The following is a 16,780-nucleotide window of genomic DNA, read 5'->3' as shown; positions in this document are numbered from 1 at the left end:
AAAGGCCGATGGCATTGGGCACAAAACGTGCTTCCGTGACGGGCAAGCTTTATAATAACACATAGTTCAACTGAACCAAGTTCAAAAACTTGGGAAGTATTTCTATTTATATGGTTCTCTTGAGGTACTACCTTACCTTTTGACATTACCTACTATGTCCTGTTACATAATTAAATATGAAGCTGAATCATGAAAAGGTATAAGCTGTTTTGCTCTAAGAGCTCATGATTACCTTGCATTTTTTGGTCAACATCTGCTAAAGCTGATTTGTCCTTAAACCTTGCATTTAATCTGTCGTTTATATTACAGAACAGCAGGTTCAGTTCCTTGGTGTGATGGACTTGAGCTCCACGCTACGTTAGAACTTCACGCTCTGTAGTGCTTACAAATGCAAATTAACTTCCAAGTTTAGTGAACCTTCACCAAGTAGCTGCTGTGCTGAAATGCCCCCACATTTTACACGGTACTTCAGTTCTCATGCCAACAGAAGGAAGGAGTTACTAATACAAACCAAAGCATCACCAACTTAATCCACAGCTGCACATTACGTTAAGATTTTTACCTGGAAAAAAACGCTTTTCTTGTCACAAAACTGGATGACCAAACACCACCATTAGGACTGTCAGGAAACCAACTCCTTCCACTGACGTGCAGTCCCATTCTTTTCTTCAACAACAACAAACTTTTCCGTGTTGTTGCACTTACTGTCAAAGAATAATACAGCATCTGCAGAGGCGCTGTCCGCTCCCTCCTACCGAAGGAGGGGGAGTCACTGGAGCAAAGTAAGCATGAACTTTCACGTGAGGTAGATGAGCCTGTGGATGAAAAGTCTGCATTATAATGGGAGAGAAATAAACATAACTAGTAAAAAGAAGCAGTACACCTCAATCACTGCCAACAAGTCAGCTCTCATTAAGGTTGGTTAGCTGAAAAGAAAAGCATCTATATGCTTGATACTATCCAAGCTGTCTTCTGACACGCAACTCACATCCAGCTAAGGCACGCTAATGCCTGGGCATTCACCTGCTCAGGGTTCCCACTTATTTCCCAATAAAGCACCAGTCAGCCCAGAGAGCTCCCTGTCTACAGAGGCACGTGTTCTGCTGCAGGGAGAGATGGACCCCTGGCTACCGAAGAAAGATTTGTGTCTTGTCTCCCATATTCCTGGCTTCTTTCATCCCAGAAAGCACCATGGAATAGAACAGGGCATCTGCCCTCAGTAGTCACTATCAGGGATGACCCTTCCAATTGCTAAAGCATTTGGACACGAGTCCAGGATATGAAGCTGCAGACAGGTTTAACAGTAAGGCTAAAATGCTGCCCCCCAAGGCAGGCGGTCCCTGACCTAATGGGGGAGGTACATGGACAAAGAGAGCTTGTGCCTGGATTCCAGGGCCTAATGGCCCTACAACCCATTAACTGAAATCTCCATGCAGATGTTTTACTAGTGGCTCTGTATATTAACATATTTTATGAGTGTTAAAGAACGCCACTGCACAATCCTAAAAGCATACAAGCCTGTATTTGAAAGAATACAGGAAGCAGAAGATAAGCACTCATCATTCCAACAGCAAAAGTGCAATGAGTTATAAACAGACAATTATTACTGCTCATATAGAAAAGCTATGTTTAGTCCCCAGAGATGGAGACTGAAGAGAATGATATTCAGACCCTGTTCTTCCGTCTTGCCTTGCCTGGGACATCTGCAGGATTCATACAATCTCAAGCAGTATCAACGGCTCAGACAGTGCCACCGGAACAAATCAGCAAACACGTACTCTGATCCGTTTGATTCCGGCTCGCGTGACCTGCTGACAGTCATACAGCTCAATTCTCTCCAAGTTGTGGCAGTTCTCCAGGTGTTCCAGTGTCACGTCAGTGATGAGAAGACAGTTATCAAGCTCCAGTACCTGCAGCCTCTCGTGACCACACGTACTGTTGCTCAGATGAAGAATCCCATCATCAGTGATCAATTCACAGTGAGATAAGCTCTAAAACAGAGAGGCAAACAGTTAACGACATCACTCAGTCCTAAGTTACTCTATCCTCTAAACATCAGAAGTCCTCTTCAACCTCCTTCATTCTAATGATCACAGAATCACAGAATCGTTAAGGTTGGAAAAGACCTGTAAGATCATCAAGTCCAGTCATCAACCCAACCCCACCATGCCCACTAAACCATGTCCCACAATGCCTCGTCCACACGTTCCTTGAACACCTCCAGGGATGGTGACTCCACCACTTCCCTGGGCAGCTTATTCCAGTGTTTCACCACTCTCTCAGTAAAGAAATTTTTCCTAATTTCCTGATTAAATAGTTAAAAAGAGTATACAGCTGGAATCCAGAACAACAACCAAAGAAACAGCTCTGTTTAACAAAAGGGTTGTACTTTATTTTTAACTTTGCTTCAGAATGAGTAGAGTCCCAAACAACCATCACTGGCAAATTCCTCAGGCCCCTTTGCTCTCCATGAACGTGGAAATTCTGTTCCAATTGTCACTCACCTCTGTTACCGATAGGTGTAACAGCACATGTGCTGTGCCAGAAACTTTAAAGGATGGTCAAGAACATACAGGAATAGATGAGGACCTACTGACAGGAGTTACTGTTTCACAGCTACCATGTTTTCATACACCAAGCCTGTGCAAGTAAGTCCACATAAATAAAGAACAGTCAGACTGGACTGATTTGCCAAATAATGATTTCAGGAAAACCGCTTAGCACCCCAGGCTGTACATACAAGGAGTAATAAACATCTTGTACAGCTGCAGGAGCAGGTCTTTTCTGTAACAGTCAGCATAATAAACCAAAAAATTCTGCTCCTCTTCAGCATACTTTTTTACTCCCCTGAATTTCAAGAGCACGGAAAAAGTTGCAGCATCTCAGGCAGTAGCACCACATAAAGCAGCTTCCTGGTTCGTTTAGGGAATTCATGACTTTTGGAAGCAATAATGATGACAACAACAGGAAACAGACTTTCCTCAGAGGAGGCTTAAAAACCACTCTCTGTCACCAGTGAAATGAATGCTCTCAAGTCTTCCGCACTAGAAATGTGCAGGATCTACGAACTTCACTCCTCTCGCCCTGGGCTCTGAGCTAGCTCCTTGCTTTCTGCTCAGCCCTGTGTCTTGCCCGTACTTGTATCTAAGTCTAATGGTGACTGGTTCTGAAGTAGCATTTCCTTGCCACAAGTATTTTTCAGACAGCAACCGATGAAGAAACACGTGCAGCCATCTAAAAGTGCTTTTTAACTTGGTGCAAGCTAACAGTAGTGCTCAAAAGTACCTCCTGCCAATCATCTGAATCAAACATGTAATCCTTCCCTTCTCTCGGTACAACACATCTGTCTCCTTTTATTTCAGCCTGACAAGGAAGCCTGAGGACTACCAACATGGCTTACCCTTATTTTACCTCAGCTAGAGTCATGAGCATTTCTTGCCTGCTACCAGACACACGGGGTCTGTCCTGCCCTTTAGAACAACCTGCCCCTCAACTTTTTTTTCTCCTTTGCTGAACAAGATGAACAAGTAACCAGAGACGAGGCTGGGAGACAGGTCTGCAGCTCCCCTGCAGTCTGATGGGGAGCCACCCCACAGCTTCCCTTCAGCTCCAGCTGGTCCAATTTTACTCACTCACCGAGTGTGAGCAGCTGGCAGTGACTCCAAGCAACACCACAGCTAGTGCACACTGTCCCCAAAAGGCAACAGAAATGAAGTGCTCGCCCCTATCAACAGCGTTTTATCTTACGACATGTTTACATTCTGCAACTCTATCAACTCTTTAAATACTTAAGTTCTTTCCTATACCTACTTCCTTTATGTATGTGTTCTGAGCATTTGATTTGGCTCACAGCCTGGAAACAATCAGCAGTTGCAGGGTTAAAGAACATTTATAATAGACCTGCTGTTTCAAGGAAGGACAGGAGGTTATGTGAAGCTGTTGGTTACGGCAGCAGTCTGCTGGCTAATTAAGAGTTTTCCGTCCCAGGAAGTAAGCAGCTTATAAAATTCAGCTTTCCTGAGACACTGTATTTGGTACTGAAAGGACAATACAGGATGTACAGCTGAGTTCGCAGAACTTTGTAACACGAATATGCCAAATGATACATACTTTGTATTAAACCGCCTGATTTTTCTAACTTCATAAGCCTGTTAGAGATTGTTAATAATGTGGAATTTCACAAAGACAACTGCTTGAAATCTTTAGAACAAAGAGATATGGTCAAATTATTTTTTTTGTTAATACATACTAATTGGTGTGTATAAATCAAATATGGCATGATATACTGTGACAGTAAGAAACAGTATGATCAACTTAACTGAAGAATTCAATTGTCTTCTCATCTCCAGGAATATCACGACTATTTCACAGTTTCTCCAGTAATTTGAACGTACAATTTTTAAACACTTTCACCAGAAATTACTTCTTAAGTCCAGTAAGTAATAAAGCATTTGAGTACTCTGATACTGATGAAGGTGTAACAGTTGTTTATCATTGGTCTAACAGTGCTTTTGCTTACTTCCACAGTCTACTGAGTCTCCAAACACCAAAAACCAAATTCACAGCTGATTTCTACAACTCCAAAATATTTGTTTAAACTGCAAATATTCCAAACATATGCTAAAGCACAGCTACACAAGAGTTTACAGAACCATAAACAGTATGTGATTTCACATATGAAGTATCAAGATTAGTTCACACAGGGTATATTTGGCACCTGCTAGTCTGTTTTTTCTTTCCCTGTAATTCTCAGCCACCACTGTTCACTCACAATTGTTGAGTACGTATCCTTCCTACACACAGGATATACACACCAACAAAAAGATCCGTTTTTCTGGTTCCCTTAGAAAAGTTATGTTACTTTACCAGTGCCACACCTCCCCATCTGTGGGCTAACACACAGAGGCCAGCAAACGGGAGCAGGTTGAGAAAAATACTTGAAAGTTATGAGGTTTTATGATATCTCTGGTGAAGCAGTGGCAGAACTGGTACAAAAGATCTCTTGCAAGTACTGGTTATGGTTGGGATTACAATACGAAAACACATCTGTCATAGAAGAACAGAAAATGTCCCATATAAATGGCTCCACATCTCCTGACAACTCTTGTTTGGCTTAACATTGAGAATTGTGGTACAGAAATGAGGTCGGACAATTAATAAGCAAAAATTAAAACCAACAACAATAAAAAATAGTGAACAAGCTCCTTTTTAAAAGCCACCTCTCCCCAAGTTGCTACCTTAGTAACACTGAGTGAGTAACACTAACCAATCATAAAACAATTTAATTAATGAAGCAGCAAACCTTCCTTTAATCCCATCTAAGAACAGATTATAAAGATACTTGTTCTCTCAGGTACATTTGGAGTAGTATATAACAGATCTACACTTATGGGACAATTGGCTCTAAATACAGGACCCTCCCTTTCTTGTAAGGACAGTCTAGTAATTTTGGAGTACCTTGACTGAAGAACAGCCAAATTTATGTCGCCTGAAATTATTTTTGATGTTTTGAAAGAGCTAAGCAACCATTCACTAAAAACCAGTTCTTTGAAATACAGTAAGCAGGGCACCCCACTGAAGGCATCTCAGCCCTCTCCAACTATGTTCAAAAGTCTAGGTCAAAAAACCTTCCATAATTTACTATGTAAATGTAGTCCTTGGGAAAAACTGCTTGCATGCAAAGCTGATTACAGAGTGATTACATTTATCTTCACTGACTGGTTTTGTTTATTCAATATTTAACTTAAAATGTCATACTCCGTAAGAAAACCATTAGTGAACACTTAAGAGTATCTATCAAGTCCAAGAACTGCAAGTTGACCATGAAAAGTTTTGGTTTAACTAAGTAATCAAACATGATGGATGTTAACCATAAAATATAAGCTTTCTCGTTATTACTCACTGATTTGGTAAAATTTTATCACACAATGCATGTAAATATTTTAGGAATAATATGCTTCTTTTAGAATACTGATGAAATTTGCATATATTTTGCACAGTATCACCCTACATCAGGAACTTTTTCTAGATCCAGAGTAAACAGCCTCGTTTTATACTGAAGGAGTTGCTTATGTGTGTGGTTTTGGAGGTATATATTAAAGTACACAAACTAAGAGTTAAACTTACCAATGCTTGTAGCTTAGGACAGTGTATAGAAAGTTGTATCAATGTGCTGTCAGTTATCTAGAAATAAAGGAAACCAAGCAACCATAAGCAACATACAGTAGGAGGGCCAACCCTCAAATAGGCTATTTCTTTCTCTACCAGGTGAAGGTTCTGTTATTTCTGGAAAACACCCAATCACCTGTTGCTCTTCAAATATTTCCCTGTATAGAATTTCCTAATAATTATTTTTATTTACTATCACAAACACAGCACTATTAATAAAAAAACAAAGCACGTTTAACCAAAAGTGCTAATGTTCTTATTGGCACTGCATTCTTACACTGGACGTTCAATATTTCTTTTCATATTAAATCTCACCAGAACGCATTCTTCCAAGTCCATCTTCTCCAGCTCGTGGCAATTCTAAAACAAACAAAAACCAAATAGATAAACAAAAGGCAAAATAAAACAGTGTATAGACATAAAATCATGCACAGGGCTAGTAATATGTGAAAGCACAGCCTCAAGAGGAAATTGTGAGCTAAATCCCTTCAAGCCTTTGATCAAAGGACAAAAAAAGGGTAAAAAAAAAAAATCCACAAGCAGTGCAACACCTCCTCCCCAAACCTCTACATTTTCAGCCTTTCTTTTACCAAGTGAAGTTTCTCCTCCTTGCCCTGTAAGGCTGGGAACAGTAGGTATGTCATCAGTACTCACTCACCCCTGCTTCCCTTCCCCTTCTTGGGGTCAACTTCAATTCAAACCTAGCTAACTAATCTGCATACAAATGAATCCAACTTCTGCGTACATCAACGTGCACCAAACTAATCTGAAACACACTTAAGCCCATGAAACATCTCCCTTCACCATCATACTTTAGAAAGAAGCCTTAAAAACAATTTGCTTTGCTAATGAATGCTGAAAATAATAAAACAGGGTCCACTTTAACAGTGGAAGAAAGCTGCACTTCACATTTATACAAGCAATTTCCCCAATATTCTGAGAGATCCCTAGCACGCTTTTAGAAGTGCTTTCAATAACTGATCATGACTAATTTCAAGAAAATTATGTAAGCTCGTGACTTCGCAGCAGACCACACGGTGACACGGCTCAGCCCAAACCCCAAACCCTGTTATTTACAGGCGTATGAAAAAATGGTTTAACTTGCAGGTCCCAAAAGCAGGCTTGAGGTGACTACCGAAAGCCCAAGGCTGTAGTGCTGAATGATTACACAACAACTCTGTTTAACCACTGTGGCTAGAAGAAACTTTCATTCACACGAAGTATCAGTAGCGTAAATGAATCCTGTTTACAGAGCATTATTTTTGTGTTCAGATTTCCTAAATCAGCAAGTCTAACTTGAAGCATTTTATATAATCTATGTGCTTACTTTACATACTTATAGCATGAATCAGAGCACAAGTACTTATAGTTTATAATGTATAATGTAAGTATTTTTGTAACTTAAAGGTATGCTCAGAATAATCTATTATATTGTGATGTTTTGGGTGTAAATATCACAAGGGTATGTGTTATCTTTATGGAGGAAATTTGGCTAGAATACATAACACAAGTTTAGAATTATGTTAAGCGTAATAAATCCAACTGAAACATATTAAAAAAGGAGGGAAAAAAAGTGAAAAAAGCAATGATAGATGGCAAAATAAATCAAGTTGCTGCTTTAAGTATAATCCAGAAATAAAACCACTTTTTAGTCCCCTCCTCCACCGTCTTCCTCCTACTTTATTTTTCTTCTTCTCATATTCCTTCCCAGCAGGACTACATCAATTCACAGCTGCTCACCAGCAATGAAAACAAAGCGAGATCTAAACTTCTGAAATGACTCTTACCCGTGCTAAAAGGGTAAAACCAGCATCTGTAAGATGTGAACATCTTGCAGCTTCCAAAATCCTGGAAAAGTTTTAAACGTTAAAGAAAACATTAACATAGAGAACAGCAAATGCATTTGAGATACAAATTTGTCTTCTGCAACTTAAAGCTCTCAATAGCAAATGTATATTATATATACCTATTTTTCACAGTAATTTGCAATTAAAAAGCACTAGGCAGACTTTTGATCCAGCTTATCAGAAGATTCTAATAGTCACAGAACAGATTAAGTTCAATCCTCAAATCTTCTCAACATTTAGTGGAAAAAAATTATACATAATTATAGGCATCTTAACCTCTTGTTTCAGTAAGACAGCATAATGCTCAAGTTTTCTCATGTGTTATCTGAGGAAAAATATGAGAGAATAAACCCTGAGTTCAAGTTACCAGAAAGCAAAGAGCTTAAATTCTCCAAGCCCGGAGTAGTAACAATAAACTACACCAACACAACCTTAAAGAAAATAACACAGTGTTTTGGAAAAATAGACCTAACACTCTTTTGAGAGGTACTGGGAAGCAGTACTGACAAAAAAAAGGTCAACTGCCCCAAACACCACCACTAGTACATAGAATAGGCCTCCATACCGTAACTGGTTTTTGGTCATTTGCTTTTTTTTTTTTTTAGTGAACACTTTTTACTTTGCAGGCGGAGTAAGATGAATATTCATCAAGACGAATAAGGGGAAAAGCACAAACTAAGTGCAACTTACTCACTTCACCGCAGCAAACACTTCTATACTGGGGTCGGTGGGGGAGGAGGCAGGGCAAGATGGACAAAAGAACCTCTTGCTGTGGTAACATTTAGAGGCATCTAGCTGCTTCCACTGGTTTAGGAGGTCATTAGAAAGCACTCTCTCTATGGATAAAGTGCAAAGGGAAAAACCATGCTGCGTGCATGAGAAAAACACAACCCCACCAGAGTACAGAATGTGGGGCTCTGACTATGACTTCGCTGGATCAATCTCTTCCCAAGCCAAAAGCAAGAGCGCAGCTGAGTTTAGAGGGAAGCAGCCCCACAGGCTACACCCCCGATAACCACTTCCAGAGTGGCAGTCTTCAATGAGGTTCAGAAGTATGATGGAAACTCAAGAACAGCCAACAGAGAGGTGGCAAGGCAGGTACTGCTTTCCAAATGGATGGTTGTGTAACACCTCCGGATTTTCCTTCCAGACTCACATTTGGAAACTTTGTGCCCTTCCATCAAGGGCAGTTACCAACCTACCATAAAATACTCTCAGCTATTCTGAAAATTACCTAGGATGCTGGATAGGAAAGAAAAAAACCCAACAACATCAAACAACTCCATGATTCAGGTCACATTTGTTACCCTTTACCTCATTTACTTGCTTTCAACCCCATCTACACTTAGAACCATTGGATCCCCAACCTCATTACATTTCTGAATTTGAAGGGGGGAAAAAATTACATCTGCAGTGTACAAAATAGTGGGGATGCTACTTACTGCACATCCAGTTGAAAATAAGAATATGGAAACAGACTAAGAAACCAGAAGACGAGCAGCTCTAGCTTTCCTGAAATTGGGTGCGCAGTCAGTCAGAGAAGCAGAATGGGGAGAGTGAGCTATATATATACACACACTGCATCAATCAGGTCCCAGTATGAAAAACAGGTGGGAAGGCACTGGTCAGCATGAACATGAGTGAAGTTCTAATTTTTCCTTTGTTTTAGTGATTGCACTTAATTACAGAGGGCCCTTCTTTTTTCCAGCTACAACTGGCATTTACTTCCCATCCAGTGATTCATGACAAAGTACCTAGCATGGGAGCCGATGAGGCAAAATGGCATCCCAGAGCAGATTCCCCACTCTTATAAAGCAATGTTCTCTGAAACAGACCTCATAGTTGCATTCATTACCTACAGGTGTCTTTTCTGCACACCTGGAGTGTCTCTGCACACAGCACCTCCCTACTCCTGTTGAATTAGCAGCAGGTGGGAGAGAACATTGGTGGGGTTAAAGGCAGTATGATCCTAATTTTCACAGCCCCACCTAGACAAAGACATTCATGGTTCATGGGTGCTTTTCTCAATATGCCTCACCAAAACACCTACTAGTATTTTAACACTAAAAAGTGCTAAAAAAGAAAAACAGAGAAGGTATCAAGCACTTAAATGAACAGATATGAAAAAGGATGAGGAGACAGCTATATCTTGATGTAGGGGAAAAACAGCTGAAGGGAGTTGGTCAAGCTTAGGATTTTTTTTTCAAGGAGATGTCATTTGCAAGTGGTAACAGCTGCAGAACACAGCGATATCATGGAAAGCAGCATAGTAGGACATCCAAGACCCTGAAGTGAAGTGAGAGTAGCACAGCACAGAAAATACTCAAAAGCTTCCTAACAGGGCCAGCACATCCAACAGAGGCAGGAGAGTTTAATACTCAGCACTGAACTATTCAGAAGGTACACACAAGTGTGGAATTACATTTCCTTTGATTTCCAACACAATTTTTATCAAGTACTTTCCATACATGATCCCAAAAGTCCAGATGTAACCAGCTGTATCATCTGTCTTTCCATCATGCACTCTTCTGCAGTAATCACTGCAAAGGGTCATTTTTTTCCTTATACTGTTCCTCATTAAAGGAGAAGAATGGCAGACGCCTTCCCCCTCGTGGCACAGACAGGGGCTAACAGTTTACCTACCAAAGTCAAAACAATCCCTGCTACACTTGTACTGCCCTTGGAAAGAATTGCACTTTAGACCTCCTTTTATTTCCAATGTGAACTTTGAATAGAGAGAATGACAGAAATTGTGTAAAAAGACCAGTAATGACAGCACAGCCTTCTAAGGAAGACAATTAAGTATGTCAGAAGACTTCCCAGCTCCCAACATGGGCACACGCGTAAGCTCTTGTAAGTATGAATTGTTACATGAAGGGGACCGTCACTCTGGAATTGTCTTAAGGACAGGTTTTCCACAGTAACAAAAGCTATTTTTCACTTATTCAGCTAAAGAAACACTACATGTCAGCATAATGCACACTGGCATTTGAATGCAGCTTCCCCTAATTTTTATGATCTACTTTCCTCCATTTATCTGTGATTCAAGTATAACAAGTTGCAACTCCTGCAAGTCCCTGTCATAAATGGCAATTTAGTGTAATCCAAAAATCTGTTGTTTCGATTTACTTTACATTAAAATTAGACCTTATGAGAAGTATTATACGTCCCTACAACCAAAGAGCTGCTGCATGACTGAGCTTCATTATTAAAGCTGAAGCTGTCCCCACTTCTGAGAATACCACCATAACATATGCTAGCGCAAATTACATCAATGTAAAAGTTTATATTATTTTCAACTGATGAGCCCCTATTACTCAAAACGTATCCCATAAATACCAGTCCTCAGTACTTGCAGAGGCATTAGCACACTCCGTATCAGAATTTAAGAATGCCAGGATGTACTGCAAAGCATATTAAAAACGTATTTATAAAACAATATGTAAATATAATATTCAGGTACGATTTAACTATTTTTTTGCAAGACAAACAACTGCATAAAACCACATCAGAGTACAAACATCACAAGACACAACACAACTACAGATTTTTTTACCTTTTAAAAAAATAATGGGCTTTATATCTTCTTTTCTTCTGGCTTGTAATTAGTACCTAAAATATTTAGCTAGAAGCACAGAATTGATCTGCTAGGTTCAATACGTTTTATTTGTCATACATTAATTCTTGTTTTTCCAATATACAGTAGACTACATTCATATGCTAGCTACAGAGGCCCAGCTTATATTCAGCTGGTACTTCTAACAATGCAAAGATAACACAAACAACACAAAGCTAAATCAAACCCATGGGTATCAGCTGATTAGCTTCAGAAGAGAATTTCTTAGATCAGGCCAGTAACAACATGACATACTCACTTCAGCCTTGGACAGTTTAGACCAAGTGCTGTGAGAGAAGCATCTGTAAGGTTGCTACAGCCTGAAACACAGAGTGACTGAAGTCTATGACATCCTCTGCAGATTTTTACAATGCCTTCATCTGAAATTTGCTGCAACACAGAAAAAGGTTGAAGTTACTTCATTATCAAGTAATCAGCTAAGAACAAAAATCAAGTCATATTACTAAACTGTTAGTGTCACATTGTATATAACCATGGCAACCTGTGGATTTTCAACCAAAAAATACCATCGTGAAACCATGTTCATTGATAACACTGAAGATAATCAACACAAACAATTCCTACTTATCTATGTATTTTTCCACAGATCTTGAGTACTGCTCGAAGACAGTCTGAAGCACAGAGGGAGAGTTGTTTGTTGTTGTCTTCCTCTTTCACTTTGCTTTTGCTTTATAATCTTCACATGTTTTTTTTTAATTGTAGTTGTCATTGTGTGAAATAGCTTGCTGCTTCTATGTTTGTAGAGTTCAGGTGTTTAATTCCAGTGACTGTGTATGTTCAGGAACAGTGCAAAAGAGAGCTTAAAGCACTGGATCAGTAGAACCCAAGTGTAAAAATCCTTCACCTCCAGATAATTTTCAAAGCAAGAGTTACAGGTAAACAATTACATATAATCCGTTCTTTACAGAAGACATATGTAAAAGCCAGGTTTGCCCTACCCTATGCAGTTGGTCTTTAGCTGAAAGATTTAACTCAAAAGAGGGGTTTTAATTTCTCAAAGTTGTTCCGTACTAGATATTCTGAAAAAAGTAACTCTAAATTTAGACTATGAATCAGAAAGTTTTCTCTCTGAAACAGGAACTATAAGAAACAACCCCAATGCAGCTGCACACAAAATAGCAACAGGAACTAGGTTATTGGGTGTGTGTGCAAATATTATTTTGTTTACAGGTCTTCTCTTCTGGAAAAAGTATTCTCTCCTCTTCCCACTCTTCACTCCAAAATTTAATTTTTCTGCTGAATGACTAATCCTTCATGGTAAAACAGATCATTTTATTTCCTGGCCTAACATTACTCTTCCAATGGTAACAAAGACCTCGACTGTATTTTGAATTAAATATACACATCCCTTTTATAAGCCACTCATCTAGGTACGCTAATACTACTATAGCATATTTCTGAGGCTATTACCACAAACATTACCTTTCATAGATGAAAACAGGATGAGAAATAGCAGTAGCTCAGGACAAAGGGAGATTCACCTTATGCCCCCTCCCCCAACCCAGCACTTTTTAATATCGGTATTTTAAATTTGCAAATCTTTCTGTCAAATAAAAATTATTCCAGACAGAAAACTAGAAGTCTTGTCTTCTTTTTGTGGATCCAGAAGGATTCGCATCATTTACAGATAAAAAGATATTTTCTGGAATTGTTTTGTTCCCTTTGAGAGATACTCATTACACTAACATATGGAAAAGGAACTATTTTGGAGGTAAGGACTATGTAAATTTTATGCTGCTGCTGGAGATGGACAAAACCCTCAAGTTGCATACGAAAATTTTCCATTCTGAAATTGCTTGTGATTTCAATGCCTACATCCCTCTCAGGAAAGAAAAGTGCTCAAAAATGCCTGCAAGTCCCCAGTTTCTACACTCTAAAGACGTTCAAATGTGCCGTTTCCAGAGTTAACATCAGTTCGTTCCATAGCTGCTGGAACTGGCCTGGCATTTTACAAAGTCCGTAAACCAGAGCCACTAGAATTAAAGTGTGGATCATGTAAAGCACAAAGAGACCTGCTGTGTAAAAATCAGTGCTAGCCCTTTGGTCATAAAGAGCCTGGCTGCTTCTGGAAGCATGCTTCTAAGCCGTAGCAAGCAGGACACATACCCAGTGAAATAAAGCTTTAAAGCACACGTAACTAGGTAGGACACACAGATTATCAACTCAAAAAATTCAGAGGCAAAAATACTTTCACTGATGAGGGATTTTTTGTTGGTACTTAATATCTACATGACAACAAACATACTGGCCAAGGGAAAACTCTGGTACACTTCTATGCCAATGGCCCTTTTAAGCAGGAGAGATCATAACTGATTATCATCAGACCTCTTGAGACCCTTCCACAAAAATAATCAGAAAAGGCTGGCCTTCATATATCTCATTAGTCTCAGATAAAACGCAATAGAAAAAGCACTTTGAAGGAGGAGGACAACAAAAAGAAGAGTGAAAGCGGAGGAAATCAAGTACTGACTTTTATTTATTTAAGTGTGGTTCTGACCGAAAGAAGGAACTTCCTTTCATTCCCATTATCTTAGGTGCCCAACTTCAGTGGGCACCTAAATTCAGATTGAAAAATCTGAAAATTCTCTTTCACTAAACATCTGGCTCATGGAAGCTCAAGCTTTGTATTCATATTGTTCTTAATTTCTGCAATTTTTTAATGTAACTTTTAATAATCCCTAACATTCCAAAATGTTCAACACTTTAAAGAAATCTATTAGGTCCAAAAATTTTCATCCAATCTTAATAAAAAATGGTCCCATGCCACATTCATTCAGGAATAATGTGTAAAACAGATTTGAGAGTTTTAGCCCAAGCAGATTTTATGATTCCTTCTAGTAATAAAAATGTAGAAAACTTTCCAAAAGCAAAATAAATAAATAAATAAATAAAAAAATCTAACTCCATTATTCAAGTTTGCATGACTGAAACACTGATATTCTAATTTATTTCAATATTTTCTAAGGCTTATTTACAGACAAAGAATGACTTACATACATTTAAAATCTAAAAGTAGACCTTTCCCATTCCTAAAATGTCACATCAGAAACAACAAAAAAGCAAATATAAAATATAGCAAATCTAATTTTTGTGTACTCTCTAAGTAGAACTAAAAGTACATGAATGATTCCCAGTCATTTCATTACAAATGAATGTGTTCTTCCATTACTATTGAAAAAGCATGCCTTTCTCCTGCTACCTAGATGGTTCTGAATCATCTTCAGTTATGATGCCATTACATTTTACTCTCAATTATGTAGCCCAGAATATGCTTTCTGCTCAATTAGAAATCTTAAAATTATGAATAGACCAAAATGTTTGACCTTAATGGATGGAAGAACAAGAACTACATCTGTAAAACTGCATGCTTTAGCGCATACACAGTTCATGAGATTTGAATGAATGCAGTTAATTCTTACTCTAGAGCTTGCTGCAGTTAAAAGATGTAATGAGGGGAAAAAAACCAACCCAACACTCCAAATCCACAGTCAGCTGTAGAAACAGCCAGCTCATTTAAGACCTCTATTCCTCACAGAATTCTGCAAACTGCAGAGATGTACTATTTGAATTATTTAAGTGTGTAGCAGATCAATTCATTAGCATTCAAAAATGGTTTATGATTCTTAGAGAATGTGTCTTTTGAAGCTTCGAATACTTACTGTACAGGATTGCAAATTCAGGATTACAAGTTCATGACAGTGATTTTGAATGTGTTTCAATGCTTCATCTTCTAACTGTATTTAGCAGTTAAATCGGACATAGGAAAAGAAACAAGAAATTAAATGCACAGCAAAGCAGCCCAAAGAATGTACACATCTTGTAATATTGAACAAAAGACTGTAACAAAAATGGTATTTTTTAATTCATGGAGATTTCAAAAACCCAAAATAAAATTTTATTCCTAAAGAATCACCCAAGCAGTTATGTACCTGTGTGCAACCTCTAAGAAATAGAGCTTTTAGTCCACTACACCCTTTCACCAGTGCTTCAATACCATCCTTCGTAATCTGATCACACCAGGAAAGATTCAAATGTTCCAGATTTCTGCAACCCTCACTGGGAGAATTAAAAAAAATACATAAAGTTAAATCCAGCCTCCAAATAGTCATAACAGTGGGAAACCCAAATTAAACACACTGTTAGAAATTAATGATAGCCAGTGGACTGTGCCAGGCCTCCACAGAAAAGTCATGAGAAAAGACCACACACAAACATCATAGTCTACACCCAAGAAGTGCTAGATATAGGATATAGTCAGTGCTGATGCTCAGCATTAAGGTACAGCACTGATTTTTCTAACTTTATTAAATGCTGAACAGCTCTTTAAACCCTTTTCTTTAACACAAAACACTGAATCTTCTTACCTTAAGCCTTTCAAAGAGCTGTTTGTGATGGCTACGCAAGATGTCAGATCCAGATGTTTCAGCTTGGAACAGAATCTGCTAAGACTGTAACACGTGCTGCAAAACAGCAGACACACTAAAAATACCTTCAGCTACTTCTTTTTCCAAATTTTCCCATCAAACAAAAAACCCCTTTGACTTACCTGTCAGTGATTTTTGTGCACCCATTTAGATTTAAGTGCTCGATGTTCCTACAGTTCTGTGCAAAGGTCCTAAAACAGCAACAAAAAGCTGAATTAATATAATGTCACAAGTTGTAATACAGTCACTAGAGTGCGCTCTGTCCCCTACCTCCTTCCATCTCAGTCAAAAAGCTTAATCTTCAAGCCACAGCGTAATTACAAAGTACATCTCAAATACATCTGTCTCGGTGGTTGCTTTTTCCTTCTGCTATTGCAAGTTTCTGTCTTAGGTAACCCCTGAAACCAAGTGTTACTCCTCTCTCAAATATCATTTGAGCAAGGTGTTTGTAACTGTCATATATGAGACAGAACTGACTTGCTTCAAATGCCTTAACGAAAAACATTGAGGGTATAAACAGAAAGGTTTAAATATCACATTAGTTAAATATTAAGCTGCTGGGGAGAGTTTTCACACACCTCATTACAGAAGCCTTTGTAGGTCTTATGAAGGAGCTCACTCCCACATCAAATGAAAGGGAACGTACCCTGTGTAATACAGAAGTGGGACCTAAGCCTACCAGACTACTAATGGAAAGCCCTGTG

At 38.8% G+C, this 16,780-nt stretch overlaps 1 protein-coding gene across 1 annotated transcript; it reads right to left on the bottom strand.

Annotated features, from left to right (window-relative positions):
- Positions 1 to 707: 707 nt before the first annotated feature.
- FBXL2 (F-box and leucine rich repeat protein 2) lies at positions 708 to 16,234 on the bottom strand. Its single transcript, XM_059818882.1, has 10 exons — positions 16,199 to 16,234; positions 16,017 to 16,131; positions 15,582 to 15,708; positions 15,312 to 15,386; positions 11,891 to 12,021; positions 7,956 to 8,016; positions 6,484 to 6,528; positions 6,127 to 6,183; positions 1,779 to 1,991; positions 708 to 815 (listed from the first exon to the last, which is right to left on the bottom strand). The coding sequence occupies exons 1-10, from the start codon at positions 16,221 to 16,223 to the stop codon at positions 708 to 710; spliced, it is 957 nt and encodes a 318-aa protein (XP_059674865.1). The 5' UTR covers positions 16,224 to 16,234.
- Between the last annotated feature and the right edge of the window lie 546 nt (positions 16,235 to 16,780).

Source organism: Gavia stellata, chromosome 6 (assembly GCF_030936135.1).
Source record: "Gavia stellata isolate bGavSte3 chromosome 6, bGavSte3.hap2, whole genome shotgun sequence".
NCBI classification, from domain to species: Eukaryota; Metazoa; Chordata; class Aves; order Gaviiformes; family Gaviidae; genus Gavia; species Gavia stellata.
This window is presented reverse-complemented; position numbering and strand designations above follow the sequence as displayed.